The sequence below is a fragment of the Platichthys flesus genome, chromosome 9 (assembly GCF_949316205.1).
Source record: "Platichthys flesus chromosome 9, fPlaFle2.1, whole genome shotgun sequence".
NCBI lineage: Eukaryota > Metazoa > Chordata > Actinopteri > Pleuronectiformes > Pleuronectidae > Platichthys > Platichthys flesus.
In genome coordinates, this window is record NC_084953.1 from 15,602,642 (window position 1) to 15,616,761 (window position 14,120).

Here is a 14,120-nt window from a genome sequence, read left to right on the forward strand (position 1 = left end):
ATAATGTGGGTTTATGTCTTTAAAAAGACACTTACGGCCCACCAGGAACTTGTATGAATATATGATGCCTATCTAAGACGAACACTTAGTAGAACACAATATGTAACATTTGAAATATATTAGTTTCCCTGCGGTTTGTCTGTCTGTCTGTTGGTTTACATAAAAAAAAACACAGAACAAATCTTTACTCTTCATGTTTTTACCCTTGCCAAAAATAATGCTGTCTCATGTTGAGAGGGAAACATCGCTCCCCACTGGTCAACACTGATACAGGGAAAAAAACCTCAAAGTGGTTCTGAGAATGAGCCAAAATAATGGATTAAAATTCAAAGGTCATCATGACTGACACATTGTGTGAAACCTCAACCCACGACTAAGCAATGAGACACTGAAAGGGAATCAACTGTCTGCATTACCACCTCACATTATATGTTTAATAAATATAGAATACAATCACATTATGTTGTTAACATGGCTCCAGGTAGTCTGACATAAGAGATGGCCTTGTGTAGTGTCCTAGACATAAAAAGAAAATGTCCAGGCAAAAACAATGTGGTTAACTTGTTGCCCACAAGAGGGCAACAGAGGACCTGCAGCCTCAAACTGTAAATGTGTGTCGTGAGGAGGAGGAGGAGGAGGAATAACAGACTGTACAGGGAGGAAGCTGAGAGTAAAACCTCCTCATCATAGATACTTTGATTATACTGGATGAACAAAGACTCCTGTCTTTTATATATGTATAAAATCAGTTGAGAGATCAGTGATGTGATTGTAAACAAATAATGTTTATAAAATGTTTCTAGCAAATGTGTTATTCTAAGATCCATATTGTATTTCAGACATCCGAAGTTGTTTGCAAGCCAATCGTGGTCCAATATGAAACATATACAAGTACAGTCAGTTGAAGTATCAGAAATCTTGTGTCCATTATTCTAAACTTTTTATATTAGCAATGAATATTCATATATTTTTTAATGGAGAAGTGTCATTTAAAATGCTACGGCCTAATTTAATTTGACAGATCAGAGCAGAGCAGAGTGACATCAGTGGTGAAGTTGCATGTTGCAGCTGAACACCCTTCACCTCAACCTCCCCTTCCAAACATGAAGGAGAACCTGTGGTAGCGATCAGTTGTCTCAAAACTGTCAAGGTGATAGTTTGTCCAGATTGGGCTACTGTAAAAAACATGGCGGCCTTCGTAACGAAGACTCTCTCCCGATATAAATATAAAGGGCCCATTCTAGGGTAAAGAAAACAGCAATTTGTACAATTTAGATAAAACTCACATGTGAAAAACATCATTACGATCATTTTTAATTCAATTTCTGCCAATATATCCCTTTCACCTAAATCTTACACACTGAACCTTTAAAGCAAGTAATAAAAAGTGCAACTGCATCTTCCCCATTTACTTGTAAACAGTGATAAGAAATTAAAATACTAAATGGATGGTTGGAGCGCCACTGGATTCAATCTAAACTGGCTACTTACTACGAATAGTGCTTGCCAGGCATCAGAGTTACTGAGAATAGTTACTCAACTACTCATGAAGTACATTTCTTCAAGGAAGATTTTAAATACAGGGCTTGTTCTATTTTAGTAGTATATAGATCATATATAAGTAGTACATCAATCATTTCTACCACTGCAGGTTGGAAATAAAACACAATTGAAGCTTGGTATATACAGTGACATAAATATTGATGAATACTTGTGTCAAAACAAGCTGTGAGAGTCTCTCTGGTTTAGGTGTTGTTAAAGAGAGAGAGAGAGAGAGAGAGAGAGAGAGAGAGAGACACACACACACACACACACACACACACACACTCTGGGACTTGTGTTTGTGTGCTCGTGTGTGTGTATGTGTGTGTAAGTGGAAACCAGCCTCATCGGCAGCATGGTCACGTGGCCTCCCATAGCAACCGCCGGGTGTCATCAGTTCCTGTGCTCAGCTCCAGCTTCAGCTTCACGTGCGGCTGCTTCTCTAACTTCACTTTCCTCCACACTTCTTCACCTCTGCTAAACTTCACACCTTCACATCCTCACACCTTCACACCTGACACGCGATTCCACCTGACACGCGTTTGGCAGGCAGCTGGAGACCATGAGCTACCTGAGCCACCTGAGCCCCGGGTACGTACTCTTTACGTGTCCGTGTTATTCTATGTGACTTTGAAGGATTCCGATCAAACTTTGGGTTTTGACAGTCCGTGCAGCAGCTGTGTCTTTACACTTATCTCATTAGTAACGCTGTGAATTTGTGTTTTTACTTCATCTCGACTCATATAAAAACCACCAGGTTAACTTAGGGAAGTGCCAACAGTCTTATTCTACTACTTAAAATGACTCTTTACCCTGTGCTAATGCTAAAGTTAAGCTAGCCAGTTCCCTTAAAGTGGAGTCAAAAGTTCACACAGTGTTGCTCGGGAGTGACGCAGTGTTGTTATCAGGGTGCAGGTACAGTGAAGAGGTCCTCAGGCTCCACTGGCTGTACTGTAAGAATTCATGTATTTATGGTTTTATAATCAATGTTTTTTAAGTGAATGCCAATCAAACCCTTCACATCATGTTAATCATGTCTAAACAGAAATGTGAATTCAGTGTGTTTCCATGTGAAGGAATGCAGCCACGTACATTAACTCATGTCCTGCGTTCGGTTTTTAAGGTGTTCGAGTTTTTCCATTCAATGTTACTTTGTGAACTGTTGTTTTTAATTTATCGAGTGACACATTTAAGCTAGTGTGTTACGTTCTATATTATCTTTTATATTCTATATATGTGTTTTCTTTTTATGTATTGTCATTTATGACAAAGTTTATGGTTGAACTGTAAATTATCAAGCCTCTATTAAATTGTTTTGTCATAAGGGTTTGAAAACGATATCCTAAGGCCATTTTTTCTTTTACATTTGTAACAGAATGTTTTTTACTCTGTAATATTGTTATCGGCATCGAGCTGTCATTTAGCTAACGGGCCAACTAAAAACCAATGTAAAAATTCACAAACGGCATATTTAGAATAGAAACTGTAACACAAATGACACCAAAACAGTTGTGATCAGCAGGTTATTTTTCTGTGCCACCTCCCTCTGGATCAGAGAAAGCCATGCATTATATGATGACTGACAGTGAAACAATACTCCACCGTACATGGAGCCGAAGATGAGGAGCACCACGGACAACTTAGACAGCCAAACAAAGAGGAGACAGACAGGGTTAAGTGTGCCTTCCCCTCTTGCTCCTGTGTGTAATCCGACCCTGGTAACAGACCCTGCAGTTAGAGGATCCCCTTGTCTCGCACATAAATGTTGGAGGAAATCAAATCTGCGTTGAAAAAAAAAAAGCTGCTGTCAGACGGGCTGGTCTGCGGGGGGGGGGGGCTGATGTCTCATTAATGAGGACAACAAACAACTAACAATAAACAAATGTGGTGTTGGTTCCCAGTGAAACATTTGATTAACATTCTGGTTTTCTGTTCGGTGTAATCAAGAGCTGTGGTGGAGGGAAGAGGAAGTTAAAAAGTCTGGAAGTCCTTTGTGAAGTGAGGTCTTGTCTGGTAACGAAAGCTGTTGAGTTTCCATTAGTTAATTGCCTCTGTGTTTTTATGGGTCGTGTTTCTGCAGACTGATTTCAGCCTACAACAGTCTGACCGACAAACACCTCGCTGGATACTTCAGCAACACTCGCATCAGAAGACACTTGCAGAGAGCAGGACTGGTACGGAAACACAGTGATGATGATGTAGATGTAGATCATGTTGTGACAGATATTTGAACCCCCCCCCCCCCCCTCCATCTTGCATTAGGAAAATTAAAACAGTCAAACAGAATGTATTTGACTGACCATATACGTACAGATAAACTATTGACAAAGCACTTTATGACATTTTGACTTATAGTACATTCAGAATGATTAAGAGAACAATTCTTATTTTTATATAACAACCTGCTAATGATCTTTATTTAATATTGTCTGTACAACTCACTGTCATGAAAGTTCCTTCTCCAAGGACGTGGACATTTACTTGTTCAGGTGCTGTCTTGCAGTGGTGTGCAAAATATTAACCGTAGGTGACCTCAGTTTAGAAACAATGTTATCACTCAACATAAACTTGCATTGATTGAGCAGTACTGACACTTTCGTTGTTCTTAGATCACCAGGAGTGGCCGAATCGTTCCAGACAAAGAGTACAGACACAAGCTGAGCCAGAGAGCCCACCAGAGACATGTTCGGGAATGTCTCGCCCAGGCCATTTTCTTCAAGGTGCTGGAGATGGAGGTGAGGTGAACACAGCGTACCCGAAACAAACCAGTGGGTAAACAAACTCCTCTGTACGCTATCAGTGCTTCTCCCTGCATGATAATCAATGCCAGTTTGTTCTGTGCCCCTCCCATGCAGCGTCTCCATCAAATCGAGATCAAAAGGAAACTGGAGGAGTTTGCGAGTAGGGACCGAGTGCACAAGATCAAGGTAGATCATTTACATGTGAACACTGCTTGGTCCGAGTTTAATGACCCTTAAATGATGTGACATGATGCCTGTTCATAACGTCAGCCTTTGTTTGCACATTGTTGATCTATTAATAACAATCCCATTTCAGTGTCTCTAAGGATACAGATGACCCGGTCTGTATGAGTCATCTGTTTTGAAAGTAAAATTATCTATTTGAGTGACATGAGTCATTTGAACTGCAGTATATCTGGTTTTAGAACAAAGTTTTTCACATGTAGCAATATAGTGTCTCAATAAATGGTATTTTTTTGAAAGGTGGAGCGCTCCAGAAGGTATGAAGACGACATCATCCCCATCCTGTCTCCACACCCACCCATGGGTGTCAGGGGTTTCCGGAAGCAGCACTCTGGACCCGAGGGGGAGCACTCCGAGTCCTCCGAGTCCGTGAGTCCAAACATAAGCCTTGGTGCAGTCGTAGATTGAGGGGACAATGATGTGGTTTTTTTAAATTTCAATGTTCCTGAAAATCACTGTTAAAATGCATCATCCCTCAAACTTAAGTTAAAATCTGAGACAGTTGATGGGTGAGGTATTATAACAATTGCAACATATAGGGAAATGCGTTTATTTATCTGAAGAGAATGTCTGACCAGTAAATATTAAGCTATAGCCCGCAGCTAGCTAGCTTAGCTTAGCATAGAGACAGGGAATAAAAGGGGAAAGTTATTAGCTTTGTCCAAAGGAAACAAAATCCAACGAGCAGCACCTCTAAATCACTATCACTTATCAACATGTCATTTATTTGATCAGTATAAAAACTAGAAGTGAAGAGGACACGTTTGGATCAGTAAAAATTGTGCTGAACTTTTTCTACTTCTTGACGTCTCAGGTTTACAGTGGTTCCCAGGCTACGACTTACTTAGCTAACTGTCTGCTTGCTCCAGTACAGATTTGAGGCTGGGATCATCATGTTTGTGTGACAGTGACGTAAACCGAGAGAATTAGATCTGTAGCCAAACGCTGACAGTTGTCATGTTAACACAGACACTTGAGACTGAAGAGATGTCTCAGCGGCTGTTTGCTCTGTGAGTGTTTGAACTGAAGTAGAGGGATTAGATTCATGTTTTCATTGAAACATAGAAAATCACTGAGCTCGATGCCAGGATAAATAGAGCCAGTAATCCTCCATCTCTGTGTTTACTCTGTGAGATCTCTCTCTTCTCCTCAAGTTCCCTGCTCAGCAGATGAATGAGCTCGAGCTAATGACACTCCAGCTCGTTTTGACTATAAGTGAAAGTTTTTGTTCTAACATGCAGCATGATATTTTATGACCACTAAAGTGGCAAGAGAAACAAAAGTTGTAGTTGGTTTGAGCAATTTCTAATATTTGGTGCGTCCACTTTACCTTGGCTTACTCCAACTGCGTTGCTTAAAATCTGCTTAATTTGGAAACTGCATCATCAAGGTCCCTCTGACCTTGACTCTCTCCTGTGTTAGAAATCCACCAATCACAACTTCAGGTAGCCTTTACAAGCTGGATCAATCCAATATTTTCCTGCTAGGAATATGGCTTTTTTCTTATCAATATTTGTGTGTATATTCTTCTTTATCTTTCTTGACTTGTGAAATATAAAATCCATGTCACACAAGTTGGAGTTTGTCTTAACCCTCATGTGTTATGTTTATGGGATGCAGTGTGTTGAGTTACAATCCAAAAAATTATCTCTTTTCATTTTGTTGCCTTAAAAATGACTCTCTTCAAGCTCCTTTAAGGTTTTTAGGACATTTTCCTTAACATTTATTTACAAATTATACAGAATATTACATTGTTCCAATTTTTTATATCTGTAAATTACTAAAGTCTTCAATCATTTCACATTTAAGCCCATTGGGCCTTGTTCAAATAAATCAACAACAGAGTGAGGGAGCTTTACTAATTACTATTGTGCAAAGCAAATCTGTTGCATCACCTATCAGTTTATTAAGGCCACCAGTCAAGATTGTCAACATTGTCAACATTGACATTGTAAAATAAATACTATATAATGATGTAACTGAAGGAAAGAACAGATTCAGTTAAATTAAACATCACAAAATTCAGAGTTTAACATTAATTAATTGTTGCGTTCATACACTGATGTGCAAACAGTGAAGCGGAAGTTTACCATAGAGCCACAAAGGGAAATGCTGACACCAAGGTCTCCATGGTGATACACAGTGTTTTTAATTAGCAGAATTCTGACATTGATTGTTTTTGTATTGTAGCTGGGATCGTCTCGACCCAACACAGCTCCAGGGAAGATGCAGAGGCCAGTGCGTCTGAAGCCGATCCACAGTAACGGCACCACGGCTTCACTGAGACGCAGCTCCCCTTACAGGCTCCAAGAGTCCTCCAATGAGAACGATCAGCTGTTCAACTGCACGGTGAGACAAATACAACATTCATGGATTCATCTACCTGCTTGTATAGAGGGTGTGGAGGACACTTGTATATTGTCTGGATGCTACACTTTAGAGAACTTTAATTAAACTCTTGACAGAAATGTGTTTAATTCTAACTGTATAAAGTTAACCCTTCCATGTTTCCACATCACACATCTACAGTTCGTCTAACGACCCATCAGCTCTAAGTAGACAAATATCTCCCCAACAAATGCACAGTCACAGTCTTTCGACTAAACTGACCTTATTAACTTCCCTCCCAGATGAACAAGGAGTCGCGGAGACGTTTGACTACAATGGAGACCTCCAATGACATCTCCCCCTACCGCCTCCCTGTCATCAACAACTTTGTTGTTACCCCAGTGCCTCCAGCCATAAAGAGGAAAGAGAGAGGGCTCAAGGTCACTCCCAGTGGCGGCACGCTCAGAGGCCGCAGACTGCGCCCCCCCACTGCCACCAGTGGTGCTAACGTCACCGAGGTCTTTATCTCTCTTTTTGTTTTCCCCAGCAACAAAACTCTCCACAGCACACTTACAGGCGGCAGCGTCCCTGGATTAATTTGGAAAGGCCATTAAAAGACCCATTGATTTATACTTAGAAGTAGGAAGTTATACTGTGTCTTTTTGTAAGTCTGATCAATTTTTATCTGGTAATCTCTGGTTAACTTAAATCAAATGAAGTATCAGTTTACTAACACTATGCATTACATTTTACTGGCCTAAGTTATTAATTCATGAACTTATTAATTACACTTTGTCAAATGAGCGTTTTTACTATACTGCAATTAATCAGTACAATATGTCAGTGGTAAGACAAAATGGAATAGGAAAAATAACGACTATTTTACATTACGTTTATCACTGCAAAGAATCGGTCTATTTCATCCAACCTGTCATATAATTTTCTAAATTGACATTAAACTCTCCAGGACCCCCCCATGCTGAGGAGCTCTGTGCACCACAGCAGGGTGTGTGTGAACATGGTGTACTTTGGCAAAACGGTGCATCTCTCCCACGACCTGACCGACATGAGGGACGATGTGAAAGTGTTCCAGCAGCACTGCGGAGGAGAGAACCTGTCTGTGTATAAAGGAAAGCTCCGCGAGGGAGGTCAGTCTGACCATCTGAGTTAGTGTTGGTTTAAATGTGGGATCCTCAGACATGCATTACATCCTCCACCTGCTTCATCTTTTCCCTCAGAGTCCTTCCAGTTCCTTTCGAAGCGACACAGAGGCTTCCCCTTCAGTTTGACCTTCTTCCTGAACGGGCTGCAGGTGGAGCGGCTGAGCTCCTGCTGCGAGTTCAGACACAGGAAAGGCTCCAGACTTGGTGGCAGACACGGACACTTTGGCTTCGTCAGCGTAGAGGGGGCATCGCCCTGCTATAAGTAAGTTCTTCTTTTAAAGGCTCCCTGTGTCTCTAACAAAGGAAATGAATTGGCCCAAACTGAGTTAAAAAGAGAGTGATTATTGTTGATCTGATGGTCACAAACAAGAGGTCCAGTTTAAAATCAATGGTGCTCTTTCTCTGCTTCGTTTTCTCACTACTTTAAGTTCCTGAACATATCATCTTATCAGTATTCTATTGTCAGATTATTGACCATTGTTGGAAGTTTAATGACAGATATAGAAGTGGTGTTTATCTTCTCAGCAGGAATTAATAATTATTCTTTTAACTGAGCTTATGTTTATGGAAATTTTTCAGGTGCATCATAGCGATGGGATTGGACAAAAAACCCACACCACCACCAAAGAGGGTGAAAGAGGAGGGAAGAAGAGAGGAGTCGGTCATCAGCCCGAAAGATGCTCCTGAGATGGAAACAGAAATGATCGGAGAGGATGCTGCCTCCCAGTCCGACTGTGAAAGAGGTCCTCCACAGGAAGTGGAGTGTCGAGTCAAAGAGACACATGTCACTGTGCAGAGCAGAGTCAGAGATGGTATAAAACAACTGTATCACCAGGAGAAATATAAAAACAGACTTTTCTTTACCATATGTCAATAAATTATCCTTGTCTTGACTCAGATTATGAAGAAGATTTTGAAGCAGACGATGAGGGCCCTGTGGAAGAGGCGAAAGAAGAGAAATCCCCATCTCCCTCCAGTGACACTGAGACACAGGTTAAAGAGATAGATGCATCGGAGACTGAAGACGATGAGAAGGACGGTGGGTGATTCTCCTCGTTTGAAAACATTTTCCAAATGACGCATGAGAGGAATGTGGCATTACACCATAAACACACATGTTATTAATTAAAATCCATTCATACTGGAAGTGTGGAGAATGATTATCTTGTGAAAGAATACAAAATGCTCTTTTTCTTGCACAGACGACATCAAGTCTCGTTCAGGCTCCAGCTGTACAAGTAGCGACCAGGAGGCGAGTGATGATGAAGCCACACAAGACCACAGAGAGAAAGCGGAGCAGACTTCGGTGGTTGATGAAGACGAAACTGTTGCTCCACCAGATGAGAAAGATGAACTGTATCCGGAAGAAGCAGCTGCGACTCAGGCTGCGTGTGGTGCGGCTATAGACCCGGACTTACAGCACAGTGCGGGGGACAGCACAGAGATTGACATCTCTGACACCAGTGTCCCCTTGGGGCAGGAGCTCAAACCTAGTGATGACACCTCGGGAGAAAAGGAGGAGGTGAAAACAGAGGATGAGGGCAAACAGGAGGAGCAGGGGCCGGAGAGGGGTGAGTAAAAAACCAACAGGTAGATTTCACCTGAGTGAGGAATGGTTCCGTCCATCTCGTATGGAGGTTTTTCCACTATAATCACAACCAGGGCTGTGTAATGGTTTATATGTAATGTAAGTAATACAATATTACAGCAAATTAACAATTCACAGTAGTACAGCACTGTGATATTTAAATTATGGTATGGATGTTATTACATTTTTATAGTGGAAAAATTGGGTGTTTTTTCTTTCCTTACTCTTCGTTTATTTTGTGTGTAATTATCTTTCTTGGCTTGTCCACTTTTCAATGTCAACATCAGTTTCATTCAGAGTTTTCAGTTGTTTTGATATTAACAAGAAATCCTCACATATTGATTGCATTTCACAAAATATTTATGCTGTTTGCTTTTTTACTGCTTCACTAGTTTGGATTAAAATGATAAGTGCCATGAAATAAATCTAAACAGCAAAAAACAAAGGGGAAGCCCTCAGGGGGTGAAAGTGCAATCAGCTATGAAGGAGGAAGCTGCCGCTGATGTAAAAATACATGTATTTCTAAAGTGCACACACTTAAAATGGCAGTGTTTCTAAAAACACAAAAAATGCAGCTTTGAAGAGCTGCTTAATATTCATGTATCGACTCTGCACACAAACAAATACAAGCAGCTTCCTACCTTCATTTTATTCTTCAATTTCATGTAAACACTCAACTTACATGGTTAGAAAATGTATTATAGTGGAACTCTTTTGCTCCAAAGTTAAGATATTTTTTCTTTGTTTCTTATTTCTACATTTAAAACTAAGTTAACGTGTGCTTTGTGTTCCCATTTTTTTGTGTGTACTGAATTGTGTGTTGTTTTAATTATCATTTTGCATGTTGTGTTGCTCCCTTGTTTGCCCCTTGAAAGATTAAAGAATTTGTTTTTGTTCATGGTTGTATGTGTCTTCATTGGCTCAGTTCTCTCATTGCATTTGCATTGTCTTATTCTTTTTAACATTTGAACATCCCTCGCTACCATGAGTCAATTACAAAGGTTCAAAGGTGCGTTCAGATCATTGCATGTGCTCTTATCTCTTTTCTTTCTCAAGCTAAATCTGTGCAGGAGAAACTGGTGGAGGCCATCCTGAAGGAGTCGCAGTGCAGCTCTGAGCCCGAACTGAGCGACACCAGCACAGAGGAGGAGGAGGAGGCCACCGATAAAGGCCACGGACAGAAGAGCAATGGTACATAGTTTTTAAATTCATTAAAATTTTTATGTAATAGGAAAATACATAATTTTCTCAATACATCTCATTGTATTTTACAGATGTTGTTCCAGAGCAGCAACCAAATCTCGCAGAGGAGCTGAAATGTGCAGAAAGTGTTGTTGAAGCTGAAGTTGTTGAAGATCAGGAGGAGACATCTGAGCCAAAAGAACAGGAGGAGGATGGAACAGAAAAAGAGCTTCATGAGAACAGGGATAGCACCAAAAATGAGCTGGACAAACAACTGGAGGAAGATGATGAAAAGCCTGCGTCAGAAGAAGAAGAAGAGAAGTTTGAAGGGAACATGACACCAGAAAACCCAGCCTCAGAACCTGAGGAGGGTACAGAAGCTAAATGCAACGATTCGGAAGCTGCACAGAAAGATGTAGAGGGTGAGGAGAAAACTGGAGAAGCAGAGGAGGCGGATGAATCATCGGTATCGGAGCTGGATAGAAAGACCGACGAGACAGCGGTGTCGGAGGATGCAGAGGAAGAGACGATGACAGTGAGCGAGGCAGTGGAGATGAAAGTGGAGCCCTCAGAGGAGCGAGAGGCCCTCAGCTGTGAAGAGGCACCTGCGAGTGACACAGAGGAGAGGCAGCAGGGAGACAGCACGGCAGCATCACGAGCAGAAGTCACGACGGAGGATTCGAGCAGCTCGCTGGAGGGGAGCGCAGACACCACAGTGGAAAACACAGCAGATATTAGTGAAGACAGTGTAAAGGACGAGGGCAGTAAAGATGAGGTCAAAAAGGAAGAAGCAGAGCTAGTGAGTAAGGATGGGAATCGGCAAGATGAAGGGTTGGGAGGAGAGCAGAGAGAAAAGTCTGTGGAAACATATGATGAGGTCGAGAAGGAGAAATCTGAGGGGGAAAGTAAGGAAGCAGAAGGTGAACATCGTGGAGAAAGGGAAGAGAATGAAAAAGATAAAAAAGAGGAAGAGGGCAAAGATGAAAGTAAGAAAGAAGAAATTATAGAAGATGAGGCAAATGTTGTAGAAGATACTAGAACTGACTCAAGCCCTGAAAGGCAGACAAATGAAGAACCTGCTGATGAAGAAGATGAAGTTGCACATGAAGAGAAAGCAGAAGAATCAGAAAAAGACAAGGGTAGTGAAAGTGTTGAGATTAAAAATGACGAGGAGGAATCTGAAGCAAAGGAACCCGTGATTGATCAAACCAGTGAATGTGAAGAAGTAAAGGAGATGAAGGCAGAGAGGGATGAAGAAAAGGTTGAGGAAGCAGAAAAAGAAGAGAGAAATGAGGAAGAACAAATGGAATCTGAAAAGAGTAAAGATGACAATGAGAAAGCTGAAGAGGGAGAAGAAAAGTCTGCGATTAGCGTAGAACCTGAGAAAATTACTGATGACGAGAAGACATCTGGCAAAAATACAGCTGAGTCAGAAGACGTCAGCGAAACAGCAGATGGAAATAAAACGACTGAACACACGGTGGAGTCTGAAGATGCTAAGAAAGAAACTGAAGGAGCGAGTTCCAACAGTGAGAGAGGAGAAATTGATGGTGAAAATGGAGAGATTTCAACCGGAGGGGAAAGAAATAGTCATAATGATGAAGAGATGGAAGCCTCAAAGGAGGAGAGTAATGATGAGAAAGCCGCCGAGCGTGTTGGAGACGGAAGAATAACAGAGGAACCGACTGAGGGGGGAAGTGCGGAGGTTAAAGAAGCAGACTCTGGAGATTGTGCTGGAAAACATCACGATGAGGACGAGGTAGAGCAGGATCATGGAACCGATGCGTCAGAAGGTGAAGCTCAGGAAAGAGACGACAGTGATAAACAAGAGGAAACCGCTCAAAAAGATCCTGAGCAAGAGAGCGAAGAAAGGGAGATAACAGAGGAATCTAAACCAGGTCCCATGGATACTGACAGACAGCAAATGAAACAACAAGACGAAAATGGCAACAAACCTGAACTCAGTGAGAACAGAGATTCAGACTTGATCGAAAGTATCGACAGTAAGACCAACGAGGATGAGGCACAATCTTCAGCACCCACAGATGACGGTTTAGGTGGTACAAGTCGTAAATTAGACGAGTCCACCGCAACATCTGACAAAACAACATGCTCTGATCAACTCGCTGCTGTCGCCAATGGAGAAAACGGAGAGGACGCGGAGGAGGCGAGCAAGGCCTCGGAGGAGGGAGCAAGTGTGCTGCTCAAACCTCAGGCACAAAACGAGGAGGCTCCTAATGCAGAAGAGAGCGTCGCAGTGGATGAAGACGCTCCAGAGGCCCTGGTGGCAGAAGACAGCAGAGATCTGGTCACAAACTGGGTAAACACGCATCAAATGTCAAAGGACTTCGAGACATTTGTCGAACCCTTAGAGGATTTGAAGGAAGAGGCGTCACATGTCCAAGTGAACAGTAGAGAAGAGACGATATCTACAGAGCTGCTGAGGTTAGAGACTCCACCTGAGGTGATGAAGAAGAGTGAAGAGGAGGAAAACGAACAAATACACAAAGTTGAAAGTGAAGAAAAACTGGAAGCTGTAGAGTCGGAGATTGAGAGCAAACCCTGTGAAGATGAACCTCAGAGCGACGCGATCAAAGATACGACCGAGGAGAAAGAGGAGACTGAGGTGGAGGAATTAAACCAGATGATCCAGACTGAAGAAAATGACGAAGAGTCTTCAGATGGACAGAGAAAACGAAGCAAGGAATCTCTAGAGGAAGACGAGGATCAAAAAGGACCAACAAAGACGCAAAGTGATGTTTCAAAGACTGAAGTGGAAAGCATAGCCGGTACTCACCATTCTGCTGCCAGTCTCAAAGCTGAGAGTGTCACCGAGAGGCAAAGTGAAGAGAAAACTTCTGCTCATGATCCAGAAAAAGCAACAGAAACTGAAGAGATAAAATATCTCCGACCTGCGTCCAAAACAGACGAGGACAATGAGCGCCCAGCGAGTCCAGGTGGAGCCAAAGATTCAGAGGAATCATCGGGGAGAACACAGGAGCAGAGTCGAGAAGTGACGGAAATAACTGATTTTACAACGTCCAAGTCGGACGATGGAAGCCAAGAGGAGTCCCAGGACGGAGGGATCCGGCCCAAACCGTCCGGCGGCAGCCTGAACGGAGAGAGAAGGGATGTGCATCTGATCAAAGACATCAAACGCACCCTGAGCAAAGACAGACTGAGTTCTTTCTCCGTGGATGAGACGCTGTTTGGGAGCAGCTTGAATCCTTTGCTGAGCGCAGCGAGGACGGAGAGTTGACGCTAGAGTGGCTGGCACTAAGGAACAGTGACTCTTCAAAAGCAGCTAAATCGGAAAGCTATTCAATTATAAAA

At 42.1% G+C, this 14,120-nt stretch overlaps 1 protein-coding gene across 1 annotated transcript; it reads left to right on the forward strand.

Annotated features, from left to right (window-relative positions):
- Window positions 1-2,054: 2,054 nt before the first annotated feature.
- On the forward strand, window positions 2,055-14,085 carry erich3 (glutamate-rich 3). Its single transcript, XM_062395662.1, has 14 exons — window positions 2,055-2,133; window positions 3,623-3,716; window positions 4,152-4,277; window positions 4,398-4,469; window positions 4,767-4,895; window positions 6,717-6,875; window positions 7,157-7,372; window positions 7,822-8,002; window positions 8,093-8,279; window positions 8,597-8,829; window positions 8,916-9,056; window positions 9,220-9,588; window positions 10,662-10,775; window positions 10,892-14,085. The coding sequence occupies exons 1-14, from the start codon at window positions 2,105-2,107 to the stop codon at window positions 14,044-14,046; spliced, it is 5,205 nt and encodes a 1,734-aa protein (XP_062251646.1). The 5' UTR covers window positions 2,055-2,104; the 3' UTR covers window positions 14,047-14,085.
- Window positions 14,086-14,120: the final 35 nt, after the last annotated feature.

Coding starts and splice junctions, on each gene's coding strand:
- erich3 (XM_062395662.1), top strand. CDS start 2,105: ATGAGCTACCTGAGCCACCTGAGCCCCGG. Junction 4,278..4,397: donor TCAAGGTGCTGGAGATGGAG/GTGAGGTGAACA, acceptor CCTCCCATGCAG/CGTCTCCATCAAATCGAGAT. Junction 4,470..4,766: donor ACCGAGTGCACAAGATCAAG/GTAGATCATTTA, acceptor TTTTTTTGAAAG/GTGGAGCGCTCCAGAAGGTA.